This window comes from Ochlerotatus camptorhynchus, unplaced genomic scaffold (genome assembly GCF_037179485.1).
Source record: "Ochlerotatus camptorhynchus isolate MF236.1 unplaced genomic scaffold, CSIRO-AGI_Acam_v1.1 ptg000396l, whole genome shotgun sequence".
In the NCBI taxonomy this organism is placed as follows: domain Eukaryota; kingdom Metazoa; phylum Arthropoda; class Insecta; order Diptera; family Culicidae; genus Ochlerotatus; species Ochlerotatus camptorhynchus.
In genome coordinates this window covers 83,088-108,185 of record NW_027040883.1, presented here as the reverse complement: position 1 = coordinate 108,185, position 25,098 = coordinate 83,088, and the positions used below count along the sequence as shown (strand labels likewise).

At 37.0% G+C, this 25,098-nt stretch overlaps 1 protein-coding gene across 3 annotated transcripts in view; it reads right to left on the bottom strand.

Annotated features, from left to right (window-relative positions):
* Positions 1–25,098, bottom strand: part of nemy (no extended memory) — an 82,881-nt gene that overhangs the window by 6,295 nt on the left and 51,488 nt on the right. For all 3 annotated transcript variants that reach the window (XM_065233290.1, XM_065233291.1, XM_065233294.1), the window contains 3 exons: positions 6,917–7,137; positions 6,632–6,854; positions 6,422–6,571 (listed from right to left, as the gene is read on the bottom strand). In XM_065233290.1, coding sequence (XP_065089362.1) covers positions 6,422–6,571; positions 6,632–6,854; positions 6,917–7,137 — 594 coding nt within the window. The remainder of the gene's footprint in view (positions 1–6,421; positions 6,572–6,631; positions 6,855–6,916; positions 7,138–25,098) is intronic.

Below are 25,098 nucleotides of genomic sequence, written 5' to 3'. Positions count from 1 at the left end.
GAGATGTGATCTCAATACGTTTGTCGCACAACTATTTTGCAGTAAATCAATCTTGAAGAGCTTCGAAACTATACCCTTCAGAACCTTCTCCAGGGTGGGCCAACTAGACAGATTCTAGCATCAATGAGGTTTTGGTGGATGCATCAATGGCAAAGCAGTCTTGACCAGGGTTTTATGAATGTTGTTTTATAGTAGCTTTGTAGTATTTCATAAAACTTGAAATTTTACTAGTAATGTTCTTTTTAAGAAAAGTCGACGGAACACCATCGGATTCAGCCTTAGCTAAAGCCTTAAGTTTAGTTGCTGCTCTAGAAATCGTATCTGTAGTGGCATCGACAACGCTGAGCGCTGTCCGCAGAAGTAATGAGATTAGCGGAGAGTTATTCGTCTTCAAACACACTAGCAAATTTGGCTGAGAATAGGTTGCAAATGTCTTGTCCATTAAAAATCATGGAAAAGGGTAAGCCGACTTCCCTGCGTTGCTCATTTACGAAGCTCCAGAAGGATTTCGGGTGTGATTTTAGCCGCCGTTGAATCCTCCTTTGAAAGCGTTGAAAACAGAGACTACTTAACTGCTTATACTCGTGGTTGAGTCTGACATAGTAGCATTTCAGTAGCAATGTGCGGAATTTAGTAAATCTTCTAAGAGCAGCCTTCTTAGTTGTTTTCAACGAGCGAAGATCTTTCGTCATCCACGAGACGTGAGAGTGCCTGTCAATGACATATGCCAAGACGTGAGAAAAGGTTTGTGCAGCAATGTTGACGTCTACAGGATCTATAATATGCTCCCAATCTAGTTTAGACAGCACATGGACAATACTGCGATGGTCAGCTCTACGGAAGTCATATGACACAGCGTTTGGAGTGCTGATGAAATCATGGACAATATTATTTTCGATCACGATAACTAAAGCAGGGTGATGATGCACTTCCTTGACTAAAGGTTCGGGTGCCGTGGAGAGGAAAGGAGCTGTATTACGAGCACTCACAAAGCAGAGATCCAGGGTGTGGTTGTTTTCATTCAACAGGCCATTGATTTGTGACAGAGGGATGTACACTGCACAGAGAAGCAATTAACGATCACCAAGTTGAATAGCCACCCACACTTGTTCAACCGTGTTCCAGGAATCGTCCTCGATAACTTCTGCTTTCAGCAGATAAGGACGCCTCTCCCAGTAGTTTTTATTGAGATACCTATTTCCTACCCACTACTGTACATAAACTATGGCCGGTCCCTGCTGTGCGCAGCCTCTACTTTGGCGTGCGCCCATGGTATCCGTCATTCTGTTTTCTTTTACAACAATAACTATATGTCTTACTTGCGAACATAAGAAATTAAATGTGTTAAGTTTATTTATTCCGGTTGATTGCCCCGAAAACCCATTAGGTTATGGGCCCAGTAAATCTTGAGAGGTGAAATTATAGTCACAATATGGGAAAAAAAGAATTTGTGCGGGTTCCGATGTTCAACGGTTCCAATTATCCGGCATGGAAATTCCGAATGCAGGTTGTGCTAAAGGAGCACGATATGACCGATTGCATCGATCGGGAAATTGCGGAGGTGGTTGACCTGAAGGTATGAGCGGGTGCTACTGCCGCTGTCGTTGCAGAGATGTAGAAGAAAATCGAAGCTCAGAAGAAGCTGGATCGCCGCTGCAAATCGTTGCTAATTTCACGCATTCATGACAATCAACTGGAGTACGTTCAGGATCAACAAACACTGAAAGCAATTTGGTTGGCGCTGAGAAGAGTTTTTGACCTTGATGTGGTTTGCCATCTGCTACTGACGTTGGGGCCGGTGTTTTTGACTGTCGTAACGGCACTAGAAACCATGTCGGAGGAAATTTTAACGATTGAATTTGTTAAATGCCGAATAGCGCTGGTGTTGAGTCAAATTTCCCGGCTGGTAAGTCTGCTGCGTTTTCTGGAGCTAGTGGAAGAAAACCGGTGAATAAGCAGCAGAAGAAAAAGTTCAAGTGTTTTGGCTGCCAGAAAGAGGGTCACAAGCTGTCTGAGTGCCCAGCTAAGAAAAAGTCGCAGGAATCGAAGAAAAATAGTTCTCATTTTGGAGAAGAAAACGGTGTATGTTTTGTGAGTGTGTGGAAATTCTCGAACAATTGTGAAGTCAGCTGGATAGTAGATTCAGGTTCATCGGAGCACTTGACTAACAACAAGAGTTTGTTCAAGCAGCTGATGCCGATGAATAATCCGATACAGATCGCTGTGGCCAAGGAAGGGGAATGCATCGTCGCAAAGCATCACGGTGCGGTTTATCGTTACTCCCAAGTGGACGGTAACTCGATTCCGATTATTTTGAAAAATGTACTGTATATTCCCAAGGCAAGAGTGAACATCCTATCAGTGCGAAAAATTGGTGCAGGTAGTGAAGCAGTGTCTTTCAAGAGAGTTCTCGGTATGAAGATAGAACGAAACGTTTAAGAACGGTTTAGGAGAATAATAGCGAATTCGTTTATTACCGGGGTTAACACCAGCTCCAACCCAGTGCGAAACCGAACTTTTTGTCAGTGTGAACCTCAACCTGAGCTAGGTTTTAAAAACAAACGAGCAAACTGACGTTTGTCAGAAAACAAGCAGACCCAATCCTGATACCCGATCCAGTTTGGAACTGAATAATAAACGAATTCGCTATAAGTAAGCGTAGTTAACGGCGCCGGTGGTGTAGTGGTAAGCGTGATTACCTCTTACCCCAGCAGGCCTGGATTCAATCCCAGTCGGCGCCGCCGGGATGTTCTGAGGCATAACATCTCTGATCACGCCTTCCTTCGGATGGGAAGTAAAGCCGTTGGTCCCCGGTTCATGAGTTGATGGGTCGATAAGTAGGGTCCAGGAGTGGGAGCTGCCTTCCTGGCACGTCGGTAGCATTGGTGCTCAGCACGGAAAACAAGATCGACGGAAAAAAAAAACAAACCAAAGGAAAAAAAATAAAAAGTAAGCGTAGTTTTCTTGAAGGACTATTGAATCGTTTCAACATGAGTGATTGCAAGCCTGTATCAACGCCGATAGAATCGAGGGGGAGACTCTATCTACGATGCAGGAAAAATTGTGTTTTGCTGTGATTAGCTGCGCGCACGCTTAGTAGATAGAAAGAAGATGATGTGCGATGCAAGTAGGTGCGAGAAATGAAAGAAGATTTGTTCGAAGATTGGTTTGCTAGTGTGAGATTTGTTGAGCATCTATAATTGAGATTTAGATGTGTCGCCCCCCTCGGATAGAATGCAGGTTACATCTGAAGAAAGGAGAAGAATCAAAGCGTACGGATAAACCATTCCGCGAGTTGGTTGGGTGCTTGATGTACGTCACGTTAACATCTCGACCAGACCTATGTGCTGCAGTGAACTACTTCAGCCAATTTCAGAGCTGTCCAACAGAAGAGCACTGGGTGTACCTGAAACGTGATGGTGACGATGGAGAACCTGTCGTGGAAGCATATTCGGACGCAGACTGGGGAAATGACCTCACAGATAGACGTTCATTGACGGGGTATGTTTTTCGTGTGCACGGTTACACGGTCAGCTGGTTGACAAGGAAACAACCAACGGTTTCTCTATCGTCCACTGAAGCGGAGCTTATTGCATTGTGTGTCACTGTGTGCCATGGAATCTGGCTGACACGGCTGTTGCGAGAACTGGGACTGAAGCTGGATGAACCAATCGTTTACTTCGAGGATAATCAGTCAACTATTCGAGTAGTGGAGGATGAGCGAGATGTTGGCAGACTGAAACACATCGACATCAAATCCCGTTTCGTACGAGAACTCACTCAGCGAGTGCAAATATTGGTACGGTATGTTCCATATTCCAGTCAGCTAGCTGATATCATGACCAAAGGATTACCAAGAAAGTTATTCTTGCAGCATCGGAACAATTTAGGATTGGTAGGTTCCGGAAATTGAGCGAGGGTGTTGAGATACCTATTTCCTACCCGCTACTGTACATAAACTATGTGCGGTCCCTGCTGTGCGCAGCCTCTACTTTGGCGTGCGCCCATGGTATTCATCATTCTGTTTTCATTTACAACAATAACTACATGTCGATTAAAATTGTCTTACTTGCGAACATAAGAAATTAAATGTGTTAAGTTTATTTATTTCGGTTGATTGACCTGAAAACCCATTAGTTTTCCTACTATTATTCGTGATTTGACCGCAGCGAAATATTTCGTAGCCAGCACCAAAGACATAGTTTGAAATGATTCGATAATTGAGCCATGTTTCAAACAAAACTAAAATGTCGTAACAGTGATCCTCGACGACCAGATGATAATCTTCCACGAGGCCGTTCATACCGCCAACGTTCTGATGGTAAATGGTTATGTCCGACCTCCGCTGTTCGGGAACAATGGAAGGTTCAGCATGTGGTTGCATTTGGGATTGCTGATCTCCATGAAGTTGAGGAGGAGATCGGTCGGCTGAAGAAAAAAACAACAAAAAAGCAGCTGGTGTTGACCAAGTACCAAGTGCGTTATTGATATACGGCGGCAAAGCGCTGATTTGGAAAAGTACAACATTTGGAAGGAGGGGATATTACAGGATAAATGGATGAAAAATGCCGTATGCTTAATCTTTAAACAGGACGACAAGTTTGATGGCTGGTCCTAGAGCCTAATTGTGGAAGTCTAAACGAAGCATTTTTTTGTATGAACGTCTGTATGAGAAACTCTGTCGTTTCAATCTACATAATGATACCCCTGGACAGCTCGTGGAGGATCAACGTGATTTTTTTTCGAGTGGCTGGTGTGACATACAATTGGATCGTTAATATGCTTGTCAACCGGGAGGTAATGTGAACTTTCAAACATTCAGAAGACACAAATGTGATTACTCTTCTTATCTCTCATTGGCGATCATTTCATAGAAATGAACCATACTTTTTCATAACACAGTAAGCTCACCATTAGAAACCAACAGGTTCAGTGAAAAAAGCATAACAACCAGCATAGTTTTGATAACTCAGCTGGGTGTCCAAATAAAATAAACAAACTCTGGCATTAATGAAAACAAATATTATTGCAGTCATGCGGGCACGAGCACTTTTGGCTTACACGCTATTTCAAAACTACCCAAATTTGGGTAGAATCCAGCAAGACCGGTCAAAACTGAACTTACCTAAAAATGGGTAAACTATGTTGGGAGCGAAAAGTTGACAAACGAACAAAGTCGATTGGATTCATGTCGATGTTGTTTATTTGTCAACTTGTCACTCCCAACATAGTTTACCCATTTTTGGGTAGGTTCAGTTTTGACCGATCTGGGTGGATTCTACCCAAATTTGGGTAGTTTTGAAATACCATGTAGAGATTTTGGCGGGATTCAACTAAAGTGTACACTCCAAAAAAACCACGTCAGAGTTACGTGACAATATAAGTAGCATTCGTCCATACACACTAAGATTATTTTACCGAAATCTGTGAAATTTTACCGGAATCTCAACAGCTGAACGTTCGGTAAACAGTTCGGTGATTTTTCACAGATATTCGTTGAAAAATTACAGGAAAACTGTGAAAAATCACCGAACTGTTTACCGAACGTTCAGTTGTTGAGATTTCGGTATTTCACAGATTCCGGTAAAATATTCTTAGTGTGTACCTTTCATCACGTATGAACTACGTGATTCTATGGTAGATTCATCCCCTTTTCATTGAATGAAGCGTACCATATTTAGGTTACGTGATTATTATTTTTAAGCCCATTCCCAAATGCTATCATAAGTTTCATTATTTTAAATAGGTTTTAAAATGCAGCGCTCAAAATGCCCAAATATAGCATATTTGCATGTTTCGAATACACAAACCAAAATTGATTATAAACACGACTTGCATACATATTAATGATTTTACATGATAATTCATACAGGAAACGAGTCAAAACCGTTGTAGTTGTCCTGCAAATAATTATTTAAATTTCAATAAAAAATAATTTAACACAACAAACTGACACCAACGTTGCATCACCACTCATTGTATACATACTTGCACATCAATTACCATTTACGTGAAATTCACTTTAAATCGTCTGACATGACAATCACGTTACGAATTTTTATTGACATTTATGGAAAATCACGTAGATTCTAAGTGAAACACTAAGCTATGATAGAAGCTGAATGTTTTAGGGGTTACGTGATTTTTCACGTAGCATGAACGTGGAGTGTAAGAGCAAAACAATTCATCACTTGGGAAATTTTGCAAAGAGTTTTCGATTGGCTTACAAGATAAAATCGATTGAATCCGGAATACCGTACGTTCATGTTACAGTTATAACATGTTATAGTAATATTATTTCAAAAAAAAAAAAAGAAAAATCACATCAACCTTATAACATGTTTTACTCTCCAGTCTGCACATAGCATAAGACGTTTATAATTAAAAACAGGAAAATGTAGATTCTTATATTATATCTTACCCCAATTCAAAATGAGCCTTTTGTGTTAAACCAGTAACGGCCGTGGCAACAGCCAGCATAAATGTGGCAACACCGAAACTTGCATGGATTGGTACCATAGTCGACCGGAACTTGTATGTCGCATTTTCACAGCATAGAAGGATGAGAAAACTAAAATATAAAGCATCGGTTAAGTAAACGGATTTAGCGCCATGATTTTTCAACATGTACCTGAAGAATCCCAGAACAAACTGTAGAGCGAAAAGTCCCATGGTGATGCAACCAAGCCAAGAGTGCAACGAGTAGAAGTTGGGCGTTTGTGTCTGGTTGTGAGAATCCCAAACAGCTAGGAAACCGATGACGATGCATGGAATGGAACATGCATGGAAAAATGTATGACACAGTTTTACAATTAAGTGTGAACAACAACGGCAAATACGATACAATAAAATGGCTGCAATTAAAGAGATGAAATGTTAGTTCGAACAATGCGAGCAGTATAATTATGAAGCTTACAAAATCCGGAGAGTGTGATGTAACCACCAACCATTAGAACTGGATGTAGATTAAATTGTAGCTTCGGGTCATCCATGCTGAAACCTTTACGGTAGTATATTACCCAGAAAATGGTCAATACGGATGCAGCAATGAGTAGTATTGAAGATACTACAACCACTAGAATATATTCAAACCATGCTCCGCAATCCCATACTCGATCGTCATCGTCATCATAACGCCTGTAAAGAGAATTGAACAATTTTTTTTTATCGATCTTGTATTTTTATTTCATATTGAGTATCTATTGCATATATACATCTTACTTCACATGTTGTGATCTTAATTAATCACATTGAATATTTATGTTATCATTGACCGGCAATGAAGCAAACGGTATTTTTTTAATCTATCGAGTATTACTTTCTACCTCTTTCCACCATCTAATCAGACAATTGTCAGCCCTCTTCAGCAGTACGAAACACCTACACAACCTGTTTTTTTAAGGTTGTCGGTACTAGTTTGAGAAGGTCTACTGTTTACTGACGGTTTTACTGACTTTCAAACAGCTGGGAATCAGTTCAGTAATAATAAGTTTACTGAATGATCAGCAAACTTACAATCAACACTCAACTGCCAAAAATGACTGATTTTTTGAAGATTATAACTTAAGTATTCCAGTATTATGATTGATCTATATGATAGCTATGAATACAATCAGCAGACGATATAGGAAAGAAGTAATTTATGGGATACGCTCAGTCCACATCGTGCTCTCTTGCCGTGCGGATCTATTTGTTTTTTTGCTGAAGGAAGTGTTACTACTACCTAAAGCTATAACAAATTTAAACAGCACTTTCCAGTGCTCAATCTGTAAAATTTCTACCTTTTTCAACTCTTATTCCTCTTCGATCCTTGTTTGGACCCTAAATTTTTATTTAGTTCACTTCAAGTCTAGTGAACTAAACAACCTTAAGGCCTTGGAAAAAGCTAGCCTTATGCTCCATGTCCGAGTGAAGTGGGAACACTTCAGGAAGACTGGAGGGAATTTCTAAAACCTCACCCAGTGCCGTAAGTGCCAGGGATTTGGTCACGGAGCTAAAAATTGCTACATGCCAGCTAAATGCATGAATTGTGGTGATGCCTCTCACGCAAAGGAAGACTGTTCTGTGAAGGAAGATCCTAAGAAATTTTAATGTTCAAATTGTGGTGAAAACCACAAATCCAATTTCTGGTGTGACTCGCATAGTGATCCTACAATCTCGTTCTAACCGACAGGTAGGAAACGCTCCACGTTTCCGACCAGGTACAAATTCCGCTGCTGTCAGCGAGGACCAAATTCTACATTCGTACCCATAGGTACAAATATCATCCCTGCTTCAAATTCTTCATCTATACCTACTCCACTCGCTGCTAACAATATTCAGCGAGTAAATGGAGCTACCTATGCTGCTATTGCAGCGGGTAGAAATCAAAATACTAGCCAACGTAATTCTAACGGAAATTTTGATAATTTTGACTTAGGAAGTTTCTAAATTAGACCCGAGTTCCAAACCTTTTTGGAAACTCACAAAAAATTTGAAAAAAAAAACATCAAAAGCCTATTCCAGCGCTTGCTAAGCAATTTGAGAGTTCCTATAATTTCAGTTTGGGTCTTACTAGTCCTATTGAGAATCAGGTTTCTCGGGATTATCTGAATATTTGCTCTCGGGAAAATATTTTTGATGATTCCTGAGGGACTGATTCAGACGAAGTAAGATCTATAACTAAAAAGTTTAATATTATGAAAGCTCCAGGTGATGATGGAATTTTCTATATCCTCATCAAAAAAGTCCCAAAGAGTACCATGTCATTCGCGGTAAAATTATTTAACAGATGTTTCCATTTGGCATACTTTTCTGATAAATGGAAAAATGCAAAAGTTGTTCCAATTTTGAAGCCGGATAAAACTTCAGCTGAAACTTCTCGCTACCGTCCAATAAGTTTACTTTCTTCAATAAGTAAACTTTTTGAAAAGATTATTTTAAATAGAATTATGCTTCACATCAATACGAACTCAATTTTTGCAGATGAGCAGTTTGGATTTCGCCATGGGCATTCAACTACTCATCAACTCTTAAGAGTTGCCAATTTAATTCGTTCAAACAAATCTGAAGGCCACTCAACTGGAGCATAGAAAAGAGACATAGAAAAAGCATTCGACAGTGTTTGGCATGAAGGTTTGATTGCTAAATTGAAAAAGGTTTAATTTTCCACTCTATATTATGGAATTAGTTCAAAATAATTTAACTAACAGAACTCTGCAGGTAAATTATCAAAATTCAAAATCTGTTAGAGCAGGAGGTCCTAAGGGTAGCATTCTTGGGCCTATATTGTATAACATTTCACTTCGGAGCTCCCTTATTTGCCTCAGGGCTGCCATAAATCTTTGTTCGCTGATGACACAGGCATTTCCGCTAAGGGAAGAAGTCTTCGTGTTATTTGCAGCAGACTGCAGAAAAGTTTAGATATTTTCTCTTCTTATTTACAAAAATGGAAGATTAACGCTTCCAAAACTCAACTTATAATATTTCCACATAAGCCTAGAGCTTCGTTTTTGAAACCTAGTAGTAGTCACATAGTCACTATGAACGGAGTTCCAATTGTCTGGTCAAACCAAGTGAAATATCTTGGATTAGCACTTGACCAAAAATTTACTTTTAAAGATTACATTGAGAGCATTCAAGCCAAATGTAACAAATATATAAAATTTTTGCATCCTCTTATAAACAGGAAATATTTAAACAAGTTTTTAGACCGGCCATGCTTTACGCTGTGCCAATATGGTCTAGTTGTTGCACTACCAGGAAAAAAGCACTTCAAAGGATTCAGAACAAAGTTCTGAAGATGATTTTGAAGTTGCCTCCCTGGTATAGTACTACCGAGGTGCATAGAATTTCGTTTGTTGAGACTTTAGAACAAATGTCCAACAAAATAAAATCCTCAATTGCATCGATTAATTCCCTTTTACTTGGAAAAGATTTAGTTTTAAGATTTTAATTGTTATAAAACCTGTTTAAAATACTGAATTGCCATGGCAGGAACAATGTAAAAACACTTTGATATATATCATAACAATAAAGACTGGTAAGTTACTGTAGTAACTGGAGCACCTAGGTTAAAATGAAATGCAATTTATTTTGAATTTGGAACAAATAAAGCGTTAAAAAAATAATATGAGAGACGCTTTTCATTAGCGACTTCGAGTGGGGCAAGAGTACGAATGAATTGAGTGGTGGACATATCGTTTCGATTTAAAAAAATTATGACAGAATCTGTTTTTATCTTCAATTAGTAGGATTTAGTGCAATAATATTACAGAAAATATTAGTTACATCTGATTTGCATAATTTTATGTAAATTTCTACCACTAAAAAATCGCTAACTTTCAACATTTGAACAAAGAAAACAGATGAGGTCATACACATAATATGACGAACTAAGGTCCAATTTTGATTTTTTATTAATTTAGAAAGCATTCATTCGATTAAAACAGACATTTGAGAAACATTTAATAAAATGCGCACTCTTGCCCCACAAGTGAGGCAAAAGTACGCAGTGGGAACCCTCTTACTTAATCAACAATTTAAGATGAATGCCATAATTTTTCTAATAGCTATCCATAAGGGATTGTGGCCAAATATTCAAGGAATCGACTCTTAAACTAAAATTTGATGTTACGGTAAAAAAGATACTTCTTTCTTCTTCTTCGCATTTCAAGCTTATTGCAAATCGCATATTAGCTTATTGCGTGCTCGCAACTTAGTGTTCTAGATGCACTTCCACAGTTATTAATTGAGAGCTTTCGATGCCTGTACCATTTTTGCATTGGTATAATTGTGTGGCAAGTACAATCATACTTCTATGCCCAGGGAAGTCGAGAAATTTACCAACCCCAAAAAATTCCTAGACCGGACCGGGAATTGAACCCAGCCACCTCCAGCATGGTCTTGCTTTGTAGCTGCGCCTTTACCGACTGAGCTAAGGGAGGCCCCTAAAAAAGATACATGAATTTTAAAACTGAATGCGTACTCTTGACCCACTTAACTCTAGAGCAGCTAGTTGGGTTGTAATGACTTTTCTAAATTTACAAAGTTAAATATGAATACAAATCTTCAAACAATTTTATATACGAATTACTGAATATCAGTAGGAGAACTCGGGGTACGACGGACACCTCAAGGATTGTAATTGTGTTTTAGTCAATAAATAAAGCATTTTGCTTATAAAACCAGTATTTTGCGTTAAATTCTTATTAAAGAAATAATTATTATTTTTTGAACATTAATAATGATCCAATATTTTGCAGAATATGTAAATTTTATGTCTCTACATAAAACAAAAAAAAAATTGAAAAAAATATTGTATGATTTTGGCAGGTCATTATGAGAACTCAGGAAAGTATTGGCCACATCCCGATGGTCATGGTACCATGGGAGAAGTGTGCATCAACTAGGGTAAGTGTGCCAGTTTATGGACCTAGTGGTTCTCTACCCGAGCAAAGTAAAATATCAAATTGATAACAAGTTCTATTACCCGGTTATCACTTTTTGATAACTGAATATGTTATCATTCTGGTTGAATTAACAGCCAACATAACAAAAATGATAACAAAAAATAGCTCGTTGGATATCACAAAAATAACTAATTTTGTTATCATTGATAATATCTTGATAACAAATTCTGTATGCCATACAAATTTATTCCATAAATTTCAAATCATGTTATCATTTTGATATCAAAGCCATACGCTGATAACTGAAATATGATTAGGGATTAAAAGCACTATTTTGTATTGTTTCAATGCGAATAATATTCAAAGTTTTGAACTAACCTTGCATCGTTAATAAATATATAGTGTTTTTTCCAGGATAACAACTGATAACAAAATTGATCAAGACTGATAACTAAATAAGTTATGCGATAACAACTGAAAACAAAATGATATCTGGGATAACAAGACTTGTTATCTATATGATATCGGGTTGTTATTCTACTTTGCTCGGGTAATTACCCCTATCTTAAATTTCACATATTTTCATTTTCAACAAATTTATTTCGATACATAGATTTTGCCATATATCCAATGAAATAAAACCATGGAAATATCCAATAACTGGAACACTAGTGCCATAACTGGCTCACTTACCCTAGTATGTGCCGAAATGCATAATGGAACAGATCAAATTGCATTAGCATTCAAGAACAAGATTATTATCTGTACGGTACAGCCTGTACCAGTGGATATGTTATGGACATATACGTTCTAAGAATCTATGAGAGAAAATTCGTACATTAAAAGTACTTTCTTATGAATTATTGACAGTGTCCGTCTTATCCCGATGGTAATCTATTTCCAATAATGCCTCTTCTTGCAAATGAAATTATAAAATTTAGCTACTAATTTCAACAAGCCATCTAGAAGAGGTCCAGGAACAGGATAGTAGACTATTTATTTTCTATTTTGTATCGTTAATTAGGAGTGGATGTCAACCAAACCCCAATTATTCACAATATTGAAGTTTTACAGATCAAAACCGTAAACATATTTACCGAACATCAAACCAGAGATTGGTGTGCAATTACTTAATTCTATATTATTCGTCAATATAACTTCCTTCTTTTGAAGTTATCGCTTGCCGTTTTTAATGCTCAACAATGGATTTTAAGTTAGCATTCGACGTTTCAGGCTCCTTTATTATGTCTCAATTTTCTCCGATAGAATATTTTAAAACCGACCGATTTAGTAATGTAAACACTCAAGCTATCTTTTGGTGATGGAAAACCTGAGGTAGCTACATGAAACTTGAATAATCCACTAATTCAGACACGACATGTGCGGTATAAATTCATGCATTGCAATGCATTGGACGCCACACTCACTCACTACTTAATGTATCCTGCACACCCCTAGTTGTGCATAGGGTCAACGTGAAAGATCTCCATCCTGGGTGGCAGCCTTCTTTTGACTTGACCTAGGCCCAGGCCATATTCCTGTCAACTTCATGTATTTCCTTGTTGATGCTCCGCCGTAATGAGCCCCTGTGTCTGCCTCTGCTGCGATGTCCTACCGGGTTCCAATCCTGCGCTTGTTTGTAGATTTCGTTTTCGCCACTAGAGCCACTTCGTGTATGGCAGACTCACCTCCACTTACGATCTCGAATATCTGTTGATCGGCTTGTGATAACATCGACGATGGAGCTCTGCATTCGAGATCCACTTGTGGGACCCAATGAATAAAAAAATTGTATCTCGCACTTTAAAAATAAATTAATAGTAAATCTAAATTCTGGAAATTTAAACTTTCGATCAATTAAGTTAGGCATTCGGCCTTCCATGTATATATCTCCTATTTTCCAAAAAAGCTCACATCATAGGAAACTCTGTCGCGCAATCCAGGTCAAAAAATCTCTTCTGAATTTTGGGTATTTTTTCAAAATGCCGTATTCTATATTTTTCAATAAATCATAGCACGAAATCGTTTTGTCTAATGAAATTGACGTCTGAGACAAAATTATATGACGGCTTTTTCTAAAAAAAAATACGCTTTTGAAAAATCTTAAGTGGTAAAACAAATAAAACAAAAAAACAAAAAACTTATTGTTTAATATTTTTAAACTTTTGTTTATTTTAAAGCTAATCATGCTAACTGTTCTGAAATTTTCAAAATTGACACTTTAAAAATGACAAAAAAAAATAGAACGTTTAAGAATTCGTATTCTGTCAGACTTCCATAAATAAATAAAACACATTAGCAATAGTAGATTTTACACGATTGTTGTCATTGTTAAAGTTCTTCATTCTTCATTCCTTTATTTAACGTCGGTCTCTGTTCCGCAATCTAGTGCCAATCACCGACGGACATCGATTGCCATCCATTGACGGCAATCGAATGTGCAGGAAGGCAGCTTCCACACCTGCGTAGGATATCGCACCCATTCACAACACACATGGGCCGGGACCAACGGCTTTACTTCCCTTCCGAAGGAAGACGTGACCAGAGATTTTTATGCCTCAGAAAAATCCCACCGACCTCGGCTGGGATTGAACCCAGACCCATCGGGGTGTTAGAAAGCAGTCACTCTTACCACTACACCACCGGCGCCGGCTCATTGTTAAAGTGTTCATTCTAAAAATGTAATAAAAGATAGCATTTTTGAAAAGTTTCAAAATATACAGAAACACAAATTACATGATCGTCCATAGCGAAAAATTATGCAAAGTTTTATGGAAATCGGAGAGGGTAAACTCTGTAGAAATGCTCTATTGTAAAATTTGTACCATCCCGTTCTACATACATGGAAATATATGATCTGGAAATCTCCGAGCCTTGGATCATAAGTCGAGTTTTCAGTGATTGACCCTTGAATAATATTAGCATAAGATTGGCTGCATTACGATTTTGGAGGCACATATGATGTAGTGAAGTAAAGTATAGCGAAATAGCGTAGCTCTCTTTATGCGACACTAGAGTGAAATTTACTTAATTGACCTCAACACATCAGAAGGCCAAAGGCTGATTAAGAATCTGCAGTTTAAAGACTGTACTTGAACACATCAGCGAGTTTTGTTATTTACGTATTAAACGTATCTTATGCATCGTGGCCCTCGATAGCCATGAGCGTGAGACGATCAGTCATAAAGTACATGGCTGGGTGGCAGCGGGTTCGATTGCTGGATCGTTCGTTGACAATTTTCATGACTTCACTGAGCATACCATTAATCTACATATTCATACAATTGTAAGCTTATAATGCGCTCAATTAACAGAACGCTAAGTCCAGAATAGCCATAGTTGCTACAGGAACGTATTTAATAAAGAGGAAGAAGAAGATGTAAAAAGCATGTGGTTGCGGCATATTACTGTTTCTGGTGAAATATTCGTCACTATCGGTGAGAGGGGTCGCTGAGTAACATTTAATTAAAGCAATTAACAAATTTCCTGTATCCTATCTTCTTACTACGTCGAATCAAATACGAGGAGATTTTTTTTTCATTTTGTGCTATCTAACTCATGTTATATTTCTGATCTCCTATTAAGGAGTTTTTTGTCGTTTACGGTTGATGCGCATGTGAACATTCGTTTAATCAAATGAGCATTCATTGACTTATTGAAGGTACTTTGAAATATACATCATTTATATTTGTTGATTGCACTAGTTTACAGCATATCTGAACTTTGTACGCTGTTGGTCATTTCCCATGTAAAATCGTACGCTGAATCCAAAAATGTAATCAGAAAAGAATCAGTAGGATAGGTTTCTAGATACAGAAAAAATAAATTTCACCTAATAAAAGTATGTTCACTAAAATACAAATATCTCCAGCTGTAATGAAGATAGGGGAAATAGCTCTAATGTTGGCCTATGGATCTAATATTGGGCCCGTCGCTTAAAATCTACTATTTATCAATTTTATCTAGATGAACGCGTCATTGGGACGGTACTAATGGATTTTTTTTGTCGCTATTGATAATTTAGTCGATTGCTGAATTTATGTATGGGCCCAAATTAGGGGCATTTAGGCTGACATAATATAAATTTCCCCAATAACTATTATTTTAATGCCAAATTGAAAGTGAGAGAATTTGCATTCGATCAACTGGATACTATTTTTCAGTGAGATTAGTGGTATCAACATCAAACCTACAAACATTTGTATTTACCTTGCTTAAAAACTTTGCTGAAATCCAATTTTCCTTGGAAATATGCAAAACATTAAAATAAAATTAAACAAACTATTATTTAACAACAATACCACTAATCTCACTGACAAATGATGTTCAGCTAATAAATTTGAGAAATAAATTTTCTCACCTTTAATTTGGCGTTCAAATAACTGATATAACTTCATTACAGCCGGCTGTGATATATCTGGTTTAATAAACAAACTTTTTAAAGGGAAATTTAATTTGTTTTGCTGTATTTAAAAAACTATCCTACTCTGACTACATTTTTGGATTCAGCGTACAATTTTACATAATGACGAATGACATTGATGTTCATTTTTTTACTTTTATTTGTAAACTAGTGTTACAAAAAGATGCTGAAAGCATGATGGGTTGTTGAAGAGACATTGGGGCTAATCACACCATTTGTGTATAAATCAATATATGAGTGAGTGAGAAGTTTCCTTGGATTAAAATGAAAACTTCAAAACCAATCATAAAAAAGCTTAACAAGGTGAAAAAAAAATGGAAAATGATATCAAAAATCTTAATCAATCAGCGGTTTCCTCAGATTCATTTGATCTGCTGACCTTCCGACTAATGCCCGATAACCATGTTGTCTTTCAATTATAGTGCTCTGTTTATGATTTTCCGCTTTAAAAGTACTCCTTACATGATAAGGCTTGTAAACCTCTGCCTCGAAGGTTAGCATTAACACGGAAAAATCGATTTTCGCTTGTGGATTTTTTGTCAGTTTTCAGCTGTAACGACAATAGTTTTTTTAAGAAGCCAAGCCATTTATATCTGTATCATTTTCCGCGAATAAATCACATATCAACTTGTTCGTTAAAATCAAGTTGCAGGGATATGTTTTTGCACTTGCATATGGATGGTGTAATGCAACAGTTCGAAACCAAAGCAGTGTCATTGACTTCTAAAGATAATATATGTGCAGCTTTGTAAAACAGTCGCTGGCCAACCTTCACTGTCTACAGCAGCTGTCGGTGCAGATTTGCCAGGTTGTTTGAATTCACGCGCAGAGTTCGATAGACGTGCGCACTACATAAAGATGAAATACATAAAAAACAATTACTATCCATGGTCGGGAGTAAGCGACTTTACTTTCACTTGTACGGTTTCAATACATCGCTTAGCTCAGCTTAGCTTATGTTATCAAACTGGTTACTCCAGACGCTATAGTTTGGTGAGGGTAGACGACACGGAAGGCACTTTGCAACGCGGATGAAAGTTGAAAGAAGAAAGAAACAGTAAACAGTAAGGTAACATAAGAATTCGGAATGCGAAGGTTACTTTACAAGTATCAAATTAGTGCTACTGTGATGCAATAAACATTTCTGATTTAAAAATAAAGTTTGTTTTGCACTCAAAATATTACCGTAGGATGGAAATAAAATGTTTTCCAAGTTTGAAGAAATTTTGCAGTAAAAAAGATCTGGGTATTGTATTATGTAGAAACCGAAAAATGTTGATGGATTTTGTATGATGTCAGTTTTGATCTCATAACTACTGGCTGCATGGCACCACATTCCTAAACCCAATCGAGAAATGAAAGATTATATTTCATATTTGCATGAAAAGTATACAGAATTGGCCGCATGAACAGATAATGTAATGTGGTTGCTGGAAGGTTTTTAAAATAATTTTGTAGTTTTAATGTTAGCTTATTAATATGCATTTTTGGAAAAACTTGCTTGTGCGCTGCAGAATATTTCACAGTTTTCATTAATATTTTACCGAAATCTCAACTGCTGAAAGTTCGGAAACAGTTCGGTGATTTTTCACAGTTTTCCTTTTATACTGTGGAAAATCTCTCAACTATTTACCGAACGTAATGAAGTAATGAAATTGGGTTGTTAGCAGAATGCTAAATAAAACAGCAAAAAAGGTTATCTTCCATTTAATTCCACTTAATTAATTTTGGTATCCATGACAGATACGTATTTCGTCTACAATGTGCAGTCTTCATCAGTGTCATTCCCACTAAAGAACTTATCAAAATCTAACCCCCTTAAGTACTCATCCCCTAGGTAAAAAAAAAGTCAAGATCATAGGTATAAAAATGAAACTACAATGTGTTGAATCGGAACCTACCTAACTAATAAAAACCAAAGATTTAAGTAAGCTAAAGGAGAAAAATCTATACAACTCTCTAATAAGGAAAATCCCCAAAGGCTTGGTAGCCATCATAATGAAGTAATGAAATTGGGTTGTTAGCGGAATGCTAAATAAAACAGCAAAAAAGGTTATCTTCCATTTAATTCCACTTAATTAATTTTGGTATCCATGACAGATACGTATTTCGACTACAATGTGCAGTCTTCATCAGTGTCATTCCCACTAAAGAACTTATCAAAATCTAACCCCCTTAAGTACTAATCCCCTAGGTAAAAAAGTCAAGATCATAGGTATAAAAATGAAACTACAATGTGTTGAATCGGAACCTACCTAACTAATAAAAACCAAAGATTTAAGTAAGATAAAGGAGTAAAACCTATACAACTCTCTAATAAGGAAAGTCCTCAAAGGCTTGGTAGCCATCATAATGAAGTAATGAAATTTGGTTGTTAGCGGAATTCTGGATGCGGTGGGTTCAATTAACAGTCCGGTCAAGGAATTTTTTGATATTGGGCCACAAGTAGGCATTATGGCAGGTGCAGGTGATTATGAAGGACCAGGATTTGTGAAGTACGTCAATTCGATTTCAAGTTTATTCAAATACTTGCAGCGTGACTAAGTGCAACATAAATAAATTTTAAATGGTGTTATTCATAACCAGTACGAGTATTTAAATGAGTAAAAAAGAGATGTTAAAAATTAATTAAAACTTGTTCATCTCATTAATGAACAACTATAATACATGTAGACCTTAAATGATAAAAAAGGAATGCTCAATAATTAGTTAGTGGCTTTTATCTGTCAAAGAACTGCTAATGTAATAAAAAAGGAGTCAACCTGTTAGAGAAATGGCTTACGAGCAATTTCAGTTGGATTGCTCAATAGCTTTTACCTGAAACATGTTATAAACCTTCGCCTTAATATCCTTCAACAGAGATTCATCTTTCGCTCATTGCCTGACAGTATGCGTGTACCAATTCAAAGACCTTCTCGATTTTTTTGCACACGAAAAAAATACCCCACCCCAGTAATAAACAAGCCCACTATTCACTCATTTTTATCATATAAGGCTGATATTTTCAAAGGGTTATGTTTAGTCTCTTTATATCTGCAACTATGATGATTTCCCATAGTGAGTCATAAATATCACCTTCATAATGCTTAATTCTTGGTTGTTAATAGAACTTCCTTGATGAAATCGGCTGCTTCATGCAGACTGAGCAATTCTGATTATAGTATCAGATTTGTTCTGTATACAGAAGAACTGGGAGGGCTTATTAGCAACTTCTCACCAATAAAGTAACTACTCAATAACTCACCAATAAATTAATGATCTTCTAGTAAAATTTGCAAAACATTTAAAAAATAATTATTTATATTTATACAGTCAACAAGCATACGATTAGCATAAGAGATTCAATATTCGTTTTCGCTTCAAATAATCATTTTTTTTTTCTCTTTTCCAGCTTTCAATTAATTTTGAAACGTTTAAAGTTTTTGGTTTTGTTTTATGATCTGATAGATTTCTGCTATTTCTTCTGATTTCTCCGTGTAGCTTGATAACCGCCTTGCTGTATGGTCGTTTGCCTCTCAGGTTGTTCATCGTCCGCCACATGTCTGCCATTGTGCTGCTAGGGGATATTTTTCGGACAAAGTCCTCCCACGAATGTTCGCTTCCTGGAACTGCTTCAAAACATCCGCTGTGTCCGATCCTGCTGTTCTGCTGCGTTTCAGTGCTCTCAGAAGTTTTCGACGCCGCTTAATCGCCGTTTTCACTTCCGGGCACCACGAGTCAAATTATAACGCATTGTCAGTAACGGCAAGTAATACACGGGAACAAATCAAAAATCCGAAATGAGATAAATGACTCATGATTTCATGAACATAGCGTATTTTCATGTTATGAAAATACACCATGAATAATATTCATGATATCATGAGCTATGTTTGCGTAACGCACCCATGATTCCGGAAATCATGAATCATCCGAGTTAAAATCATGAACTAAATTCATGACTTTAACTTTTAGTTTTTAAACCAAAACATGTAAAAAAATAAGATAAATCATCAAACTGGATTCGAACCAAGAACCTTACGATCACTAAACCCAAACTTTGACCACTAGACTATCAATACTTGTATCAGAAGGAAGGCAAAAGGCGTATAAGAGATACCTATGTAGTGCAGTGAACACGGTTTTTCAGGTAACGCTTGAAGCGGTCATGATTCCGCTGCATTATGAAATCATGAATTTCCATAACGAAATCATGAATCATTGTTATGATTTCAAGGGTTGGCAAGTTTTTTGATTTCATGATTTTTTGTTCATGATAATGGAATCGGATTTTTTCCCGTGTAGAGTAAAAATTCATTTCGGGCTCACATTTTGGGCATATCGGTCAGAAAACAGCACATATTGCTATGATGTTAGCGTTAACGAGTCAATTGTATGTTTGGTCAAAAGCTACAACGTTTTCCATTCCATATTAACCTTCAACCGAAGGACGAAGAAAATCTAATGGCATTTCAATGCGTTAGGACGGAATTGAAACTCGTACGACGAATTACCGGTGTGGGATTTTTGACAATATCTCAACAATGCACTCAGGTCTTTTTTTTACACAGGGGATACGTACCGTGTAAAAAAAACCGTGTAAGAAAAAAACCTACGAGATTTTGATTTTTCACATGCTTAAATGTTTCAAAAAATTCGGATTTTGATGCCATTTGTAATTATAGCATGCTATGGTCCATATAAACATATTTTAAAAATTTCTGTATTTACACCAAAAATTGTGATTTTTTTTCTAAGTATGTCATTCGATTACCTATAGCTTGAAACGGATAATGTGATCGGAATCAAGTCGATAGGTTGTATCGTTGTTGAGAAATCGTTAGAAACGTACGGTGTAAATCGCGAAAAACCGTGTAAAAATAACCGTGTAAAAAAAACCGCGTAAAAAAAAACAGTGTAAAAAAAGACTTCAGTGTATAATTGTTGGATTCATTGGTGTAGTTTGACAGTACTGTTTTAAAGCTACTACTGCTTTCACATAAGTCGATTTAACAATTTTCTGGCCTGCTTGAAAATATTACTGCACAATTATTTTTTGCACAGGAGTCTGGTACATAATACGTAATAAATTCAGATAAAGTTGCTTACGTTCGTGGTTGAATATTACAGCCCAACAGAAGCACATAAGTCATTTAATTAGTTGTGTAATACATAAGGACGGTATCGAAAATAAGTTCTAACATAATTTTTCTTTATAAATCCATAAAAAAAAGAAACTACAAGGGACAGCCCTATGGGGTTGTACGCAATGGTAACGTAGGACTACGTGGTCTTATATAATAAATTTTATTTGTTAACTGCAGCAGGAGCTTGTGTTTTGTGTAGGAATAGGAATTTGAGCGGCGTTCTATCTGTTTACACTTTTTAGTATGACGCGCTTGACATAGATGGCCCACAGCGACTCACGAAGAGCTACTGATTCCGATCAATACCACCACTCACCACGCGATGATTGAATAAACACCGTTTGGTGAGACCGGATAGAATTCAACTTTGAAATCTGTGTTACGGAGATTGCTTTTCGCAGGCAATCAGTGATAATTTTAATTATCACAACAAAAGTACCAATGCTACCGACGCCAGGGAGGCAGCTATCGACCCATCAACTCATGGACCGGGGACAAATGGCTTTACTTCCCCCAAGGAAGGCGTGATCAGAAATCAGATATTATATGCCTCAGAAAATCCCGGCGACGCCGACTGGGATTGAACCCCAGCCCTTTGAGGTGAGAGGCAATCACGCTTACTACTACACCACCAGCGCCGCTGTTCAGCATCCATGTAAATTTTTTTCCGAGAGCGGCCCAATTCAACTTGTTCGCAATCACAACCTATTGATTGCCGATTGCTGATGCTGAATGGCATGTGTATACACACTTAAATTTTTTCGCCGAGATTCCAACAGCCGAGTAGTTCTGCAATTTATTTTGCTGAGATTCAGTAGAACAATTGCCGAGACTCAGCTAACAAATAAGATTTTGCTGAGATATCAGCTAACAAATAGATATTTTGCAGAGATATCAGCAAAAGTAAATGCCGAGGTAATCGGCTGTTGGAGATTTTACCGAGCTAGATTAAGTGTGTAGAGCATCTTCAATCAGTGTTTCTTCCACTCACTTGCTATAAAATAAGGATTTTCGGAATTTTGAAATGATTGGAAGTTATAAGGAAAATTTGTGCTTGTTAGACATACACACTTAGATTTTTTTTGCTGAGATTGGCACCACCGAGCAGGCTCGGCATTTATTTTTACTGAGATCTCAGCAAAATTTATGTTTGTTAGCCGAGATCGGCAAAATTCCCGTTTGTTAACTGAATCTCGGCAAATTTTTCACTGAGATCCAGCAAAATAGATTGCCTAAGTGCTCGGTGGTGCCCATCTCGGCAAAAAATCTAAGTGTGCACGAAGAGATTTAAAGGCAAGTATTTGACGCATAAAACCTGTCAATTTCGCTATCAGAGTGTCACAATCAGCTTTTTTAATGATTCGTGAGCGTTCAATCAGAGCCGTAAAATCGCTGATCGTGACTATCTGCAAGCGAATTTGACGGGTTTTATGTGTTAAACACTTGCCTTTCAACATCTTCTTGTATCTAACATGTACAAAATATCATAATAACATCTAATGATTAAAAAAATTCGGAAATCATTTTTTTATTGCAAATGAGTGGATATACCCGAGCAGGAACGAATATCTCGATACCTTAGATTGGTATGGATGAGCCTGACATAAGATGTAAAATACCAAAAAATAATACCAAAAAAATGTTCCCACAATACCCTTATAATACCAAATTATGATAATGCAATACCAAAGCAATACCACACAGGTATTCTTTTGGTATCCAAATATCAATTTTTGATATTTACATAGTATTGTGCATGCAATTTTTTGGTATTATTCTTTGGTATTTTACTTCTTATGTCATGCTGGTCAATACCAAATTTTGGTATCAGGTTAGAATTAGGTATTCATTAGTTATTTTCTCCTGTTCGGGTAGAATCATGATATTAACAGTTTTAAAACCTTGAAATAATCAAAAATGTACTGTAACGATGCATTTGAAAAGCACAACAATGCACTGTCCGAAAACTCATAACAAGAACTAAATCTTACATGATGCCAGTCCCTTAAAGAATATTTGTTGGCTTGTTTTTCTTTGTTAAGTTTTAAAGAAGGACACAGCTAATCGAAGAATCTTTTTTTTTTATTCAAACATAGTTTTTTAAGAATTTGGAAGTAAAATTTTTTACCACTTATTTTCGATACTCCTCATTACGTTGTAAGATGCAGCTGATCAATATTACAAACTTTTAAGCTGTGTATCGGTTCAAATACATATTGGTACTTGTCTCTTATCTTTTTGTTTGGTAAATGCTTATTATTACTCCTAATTTACAGCCACGTTCCCCTTTGGTTGATTCTCAACAAAGCAACTTTCGGTGATACTCTCTTTCAACATGTATTGGCAATCTATGTTAATCCCGCAGTGCCCCATATATGCGCATGAAATCCGCTACAATAAGTTTCTCCCGACATGCGTGTTTCCATGTTCTACCCAAAAAAGTAGCTGGACGAACAGAGTTTTTATTAGACATGTATTGAAATGGGTCGGTGGTATCAATTGCAGCATCACAATTTCCAGACCAAACACAAGGTCATGGTTTGAAAATCGCAGTGAGTACTGGCTGAGTATAGTCGGCATATTCATATTTTTTTTTTTTTTTTTTTTTTTGCTTTATTGCTTATATTATATATTTTTTGAGGAATATTCCCAAAAGTTAATTTGACAGCTATAGGGAGGTGTCTTTTGCTAAATTTTGAGATCATAGGGGGATGTCGTCTAATTTTAAAATCAACAATCATTAGTGTTTATGTTGCTAAAATGCATCCAAAACATCAGTTTTGCAATAAACGCCAACATTACCTAACGGTATAATTTGACAGATGGAAAGTTATCGATTAACCCTGCTATCCAAGCGTGGTTACTTCTGACAGACAAGAAGCTAAATTTTGACGACCGTGGCTCGAAAATCGGTTGATCGACAGCACGGGGATTTTCGAACATGGAAAATAACTTTCGAAGTGTCACTTTTAATCACGAGTTAAATTTAACTCACCAAATGGTTCACAGCCTTAGAACTGCGTACAGGGTCAAGAAATGCTAAAGGAAAGTAATTTCTTTATCATTCCGTGTCCTATCCCGTAGCACGTAGAAACGTCATTATCACAGACAAACAGACATAACACTCACAATCACATTCATCGCAAATAATGTTTTAGTTGGGAATGTGCTTGGTGAAGCCACTGAAGCATTGAGCAAACATTTTGAACTTATCAGTGACGCCAGTTCTTTTTCACGTCTAGTTAGTAGATGTCAGCTCTTGAAAATGATAAATGGTCAAGGCATCCAACTGGAGACACATAGGGGAATTTACGTATTCTCGGCAATCTAAGCAGCTTCCGCACTTCTATTAGCATTTCCTCAGTGTCACGCACACATATGACGTGTCTGTTTGTTTACATTTATCTGCTGCTAGCTACTCTATCCATTCCAATCGACAGAACTGTCCAAAATGATTTGAAAACGTATTTAAGGCACTCCAAACTTCTCAGGTGAGTGTGACTATTGTCGGCAGCCTCTTTTACTTCGGTAACCTTTCCGTTTAAACTGTGTGTTAACCAGTTGTTCTATTATCGGCAACTCGAAATCTGCCGTATTTTCATGTGCTTATGTTTCATTTGAAGAAACACCTGACATAATAGGTTTTTTCAGTCGTAAAAATGTATTAGGATTGAGCCTGAAAGACTAAGGAATCGTTTAAATACATTCAGCGAAGTGTTTTAGTGAGAAAATACAGCGAAATTAACGTTTAAATTGTGGTTGCCGAAAACAGTCGATGGCTGCCGAAGCCATCATTTACCCTACCACATCTAACGAATACAATAAAGTTGTTGAATATTACATCAAAACTGCTGCACATTAGTCATTCCGTTCCTAATATTACGTTGTAAGATGTACACAGAATTTGAGAACAAATCATGTTGATGACTGTAATATTCTATCATCTTTTACCAGTTATTGATGTTCAATACTTCACCACCTTCTGTGTACACATTGAAGTGATGAGCGGTGGTAGAAAGGGCACTAATAAGTGATGCATTACCTCGTTTAAAAACTTGTTTCCAGCAAAAGAAAAAGCACACTAAGCAAACAAAACAAATCCCTAAAAAAGACTTAACTTCTGAGAATTTTTCCTACGGATCCGTATTTCTGCAGAATT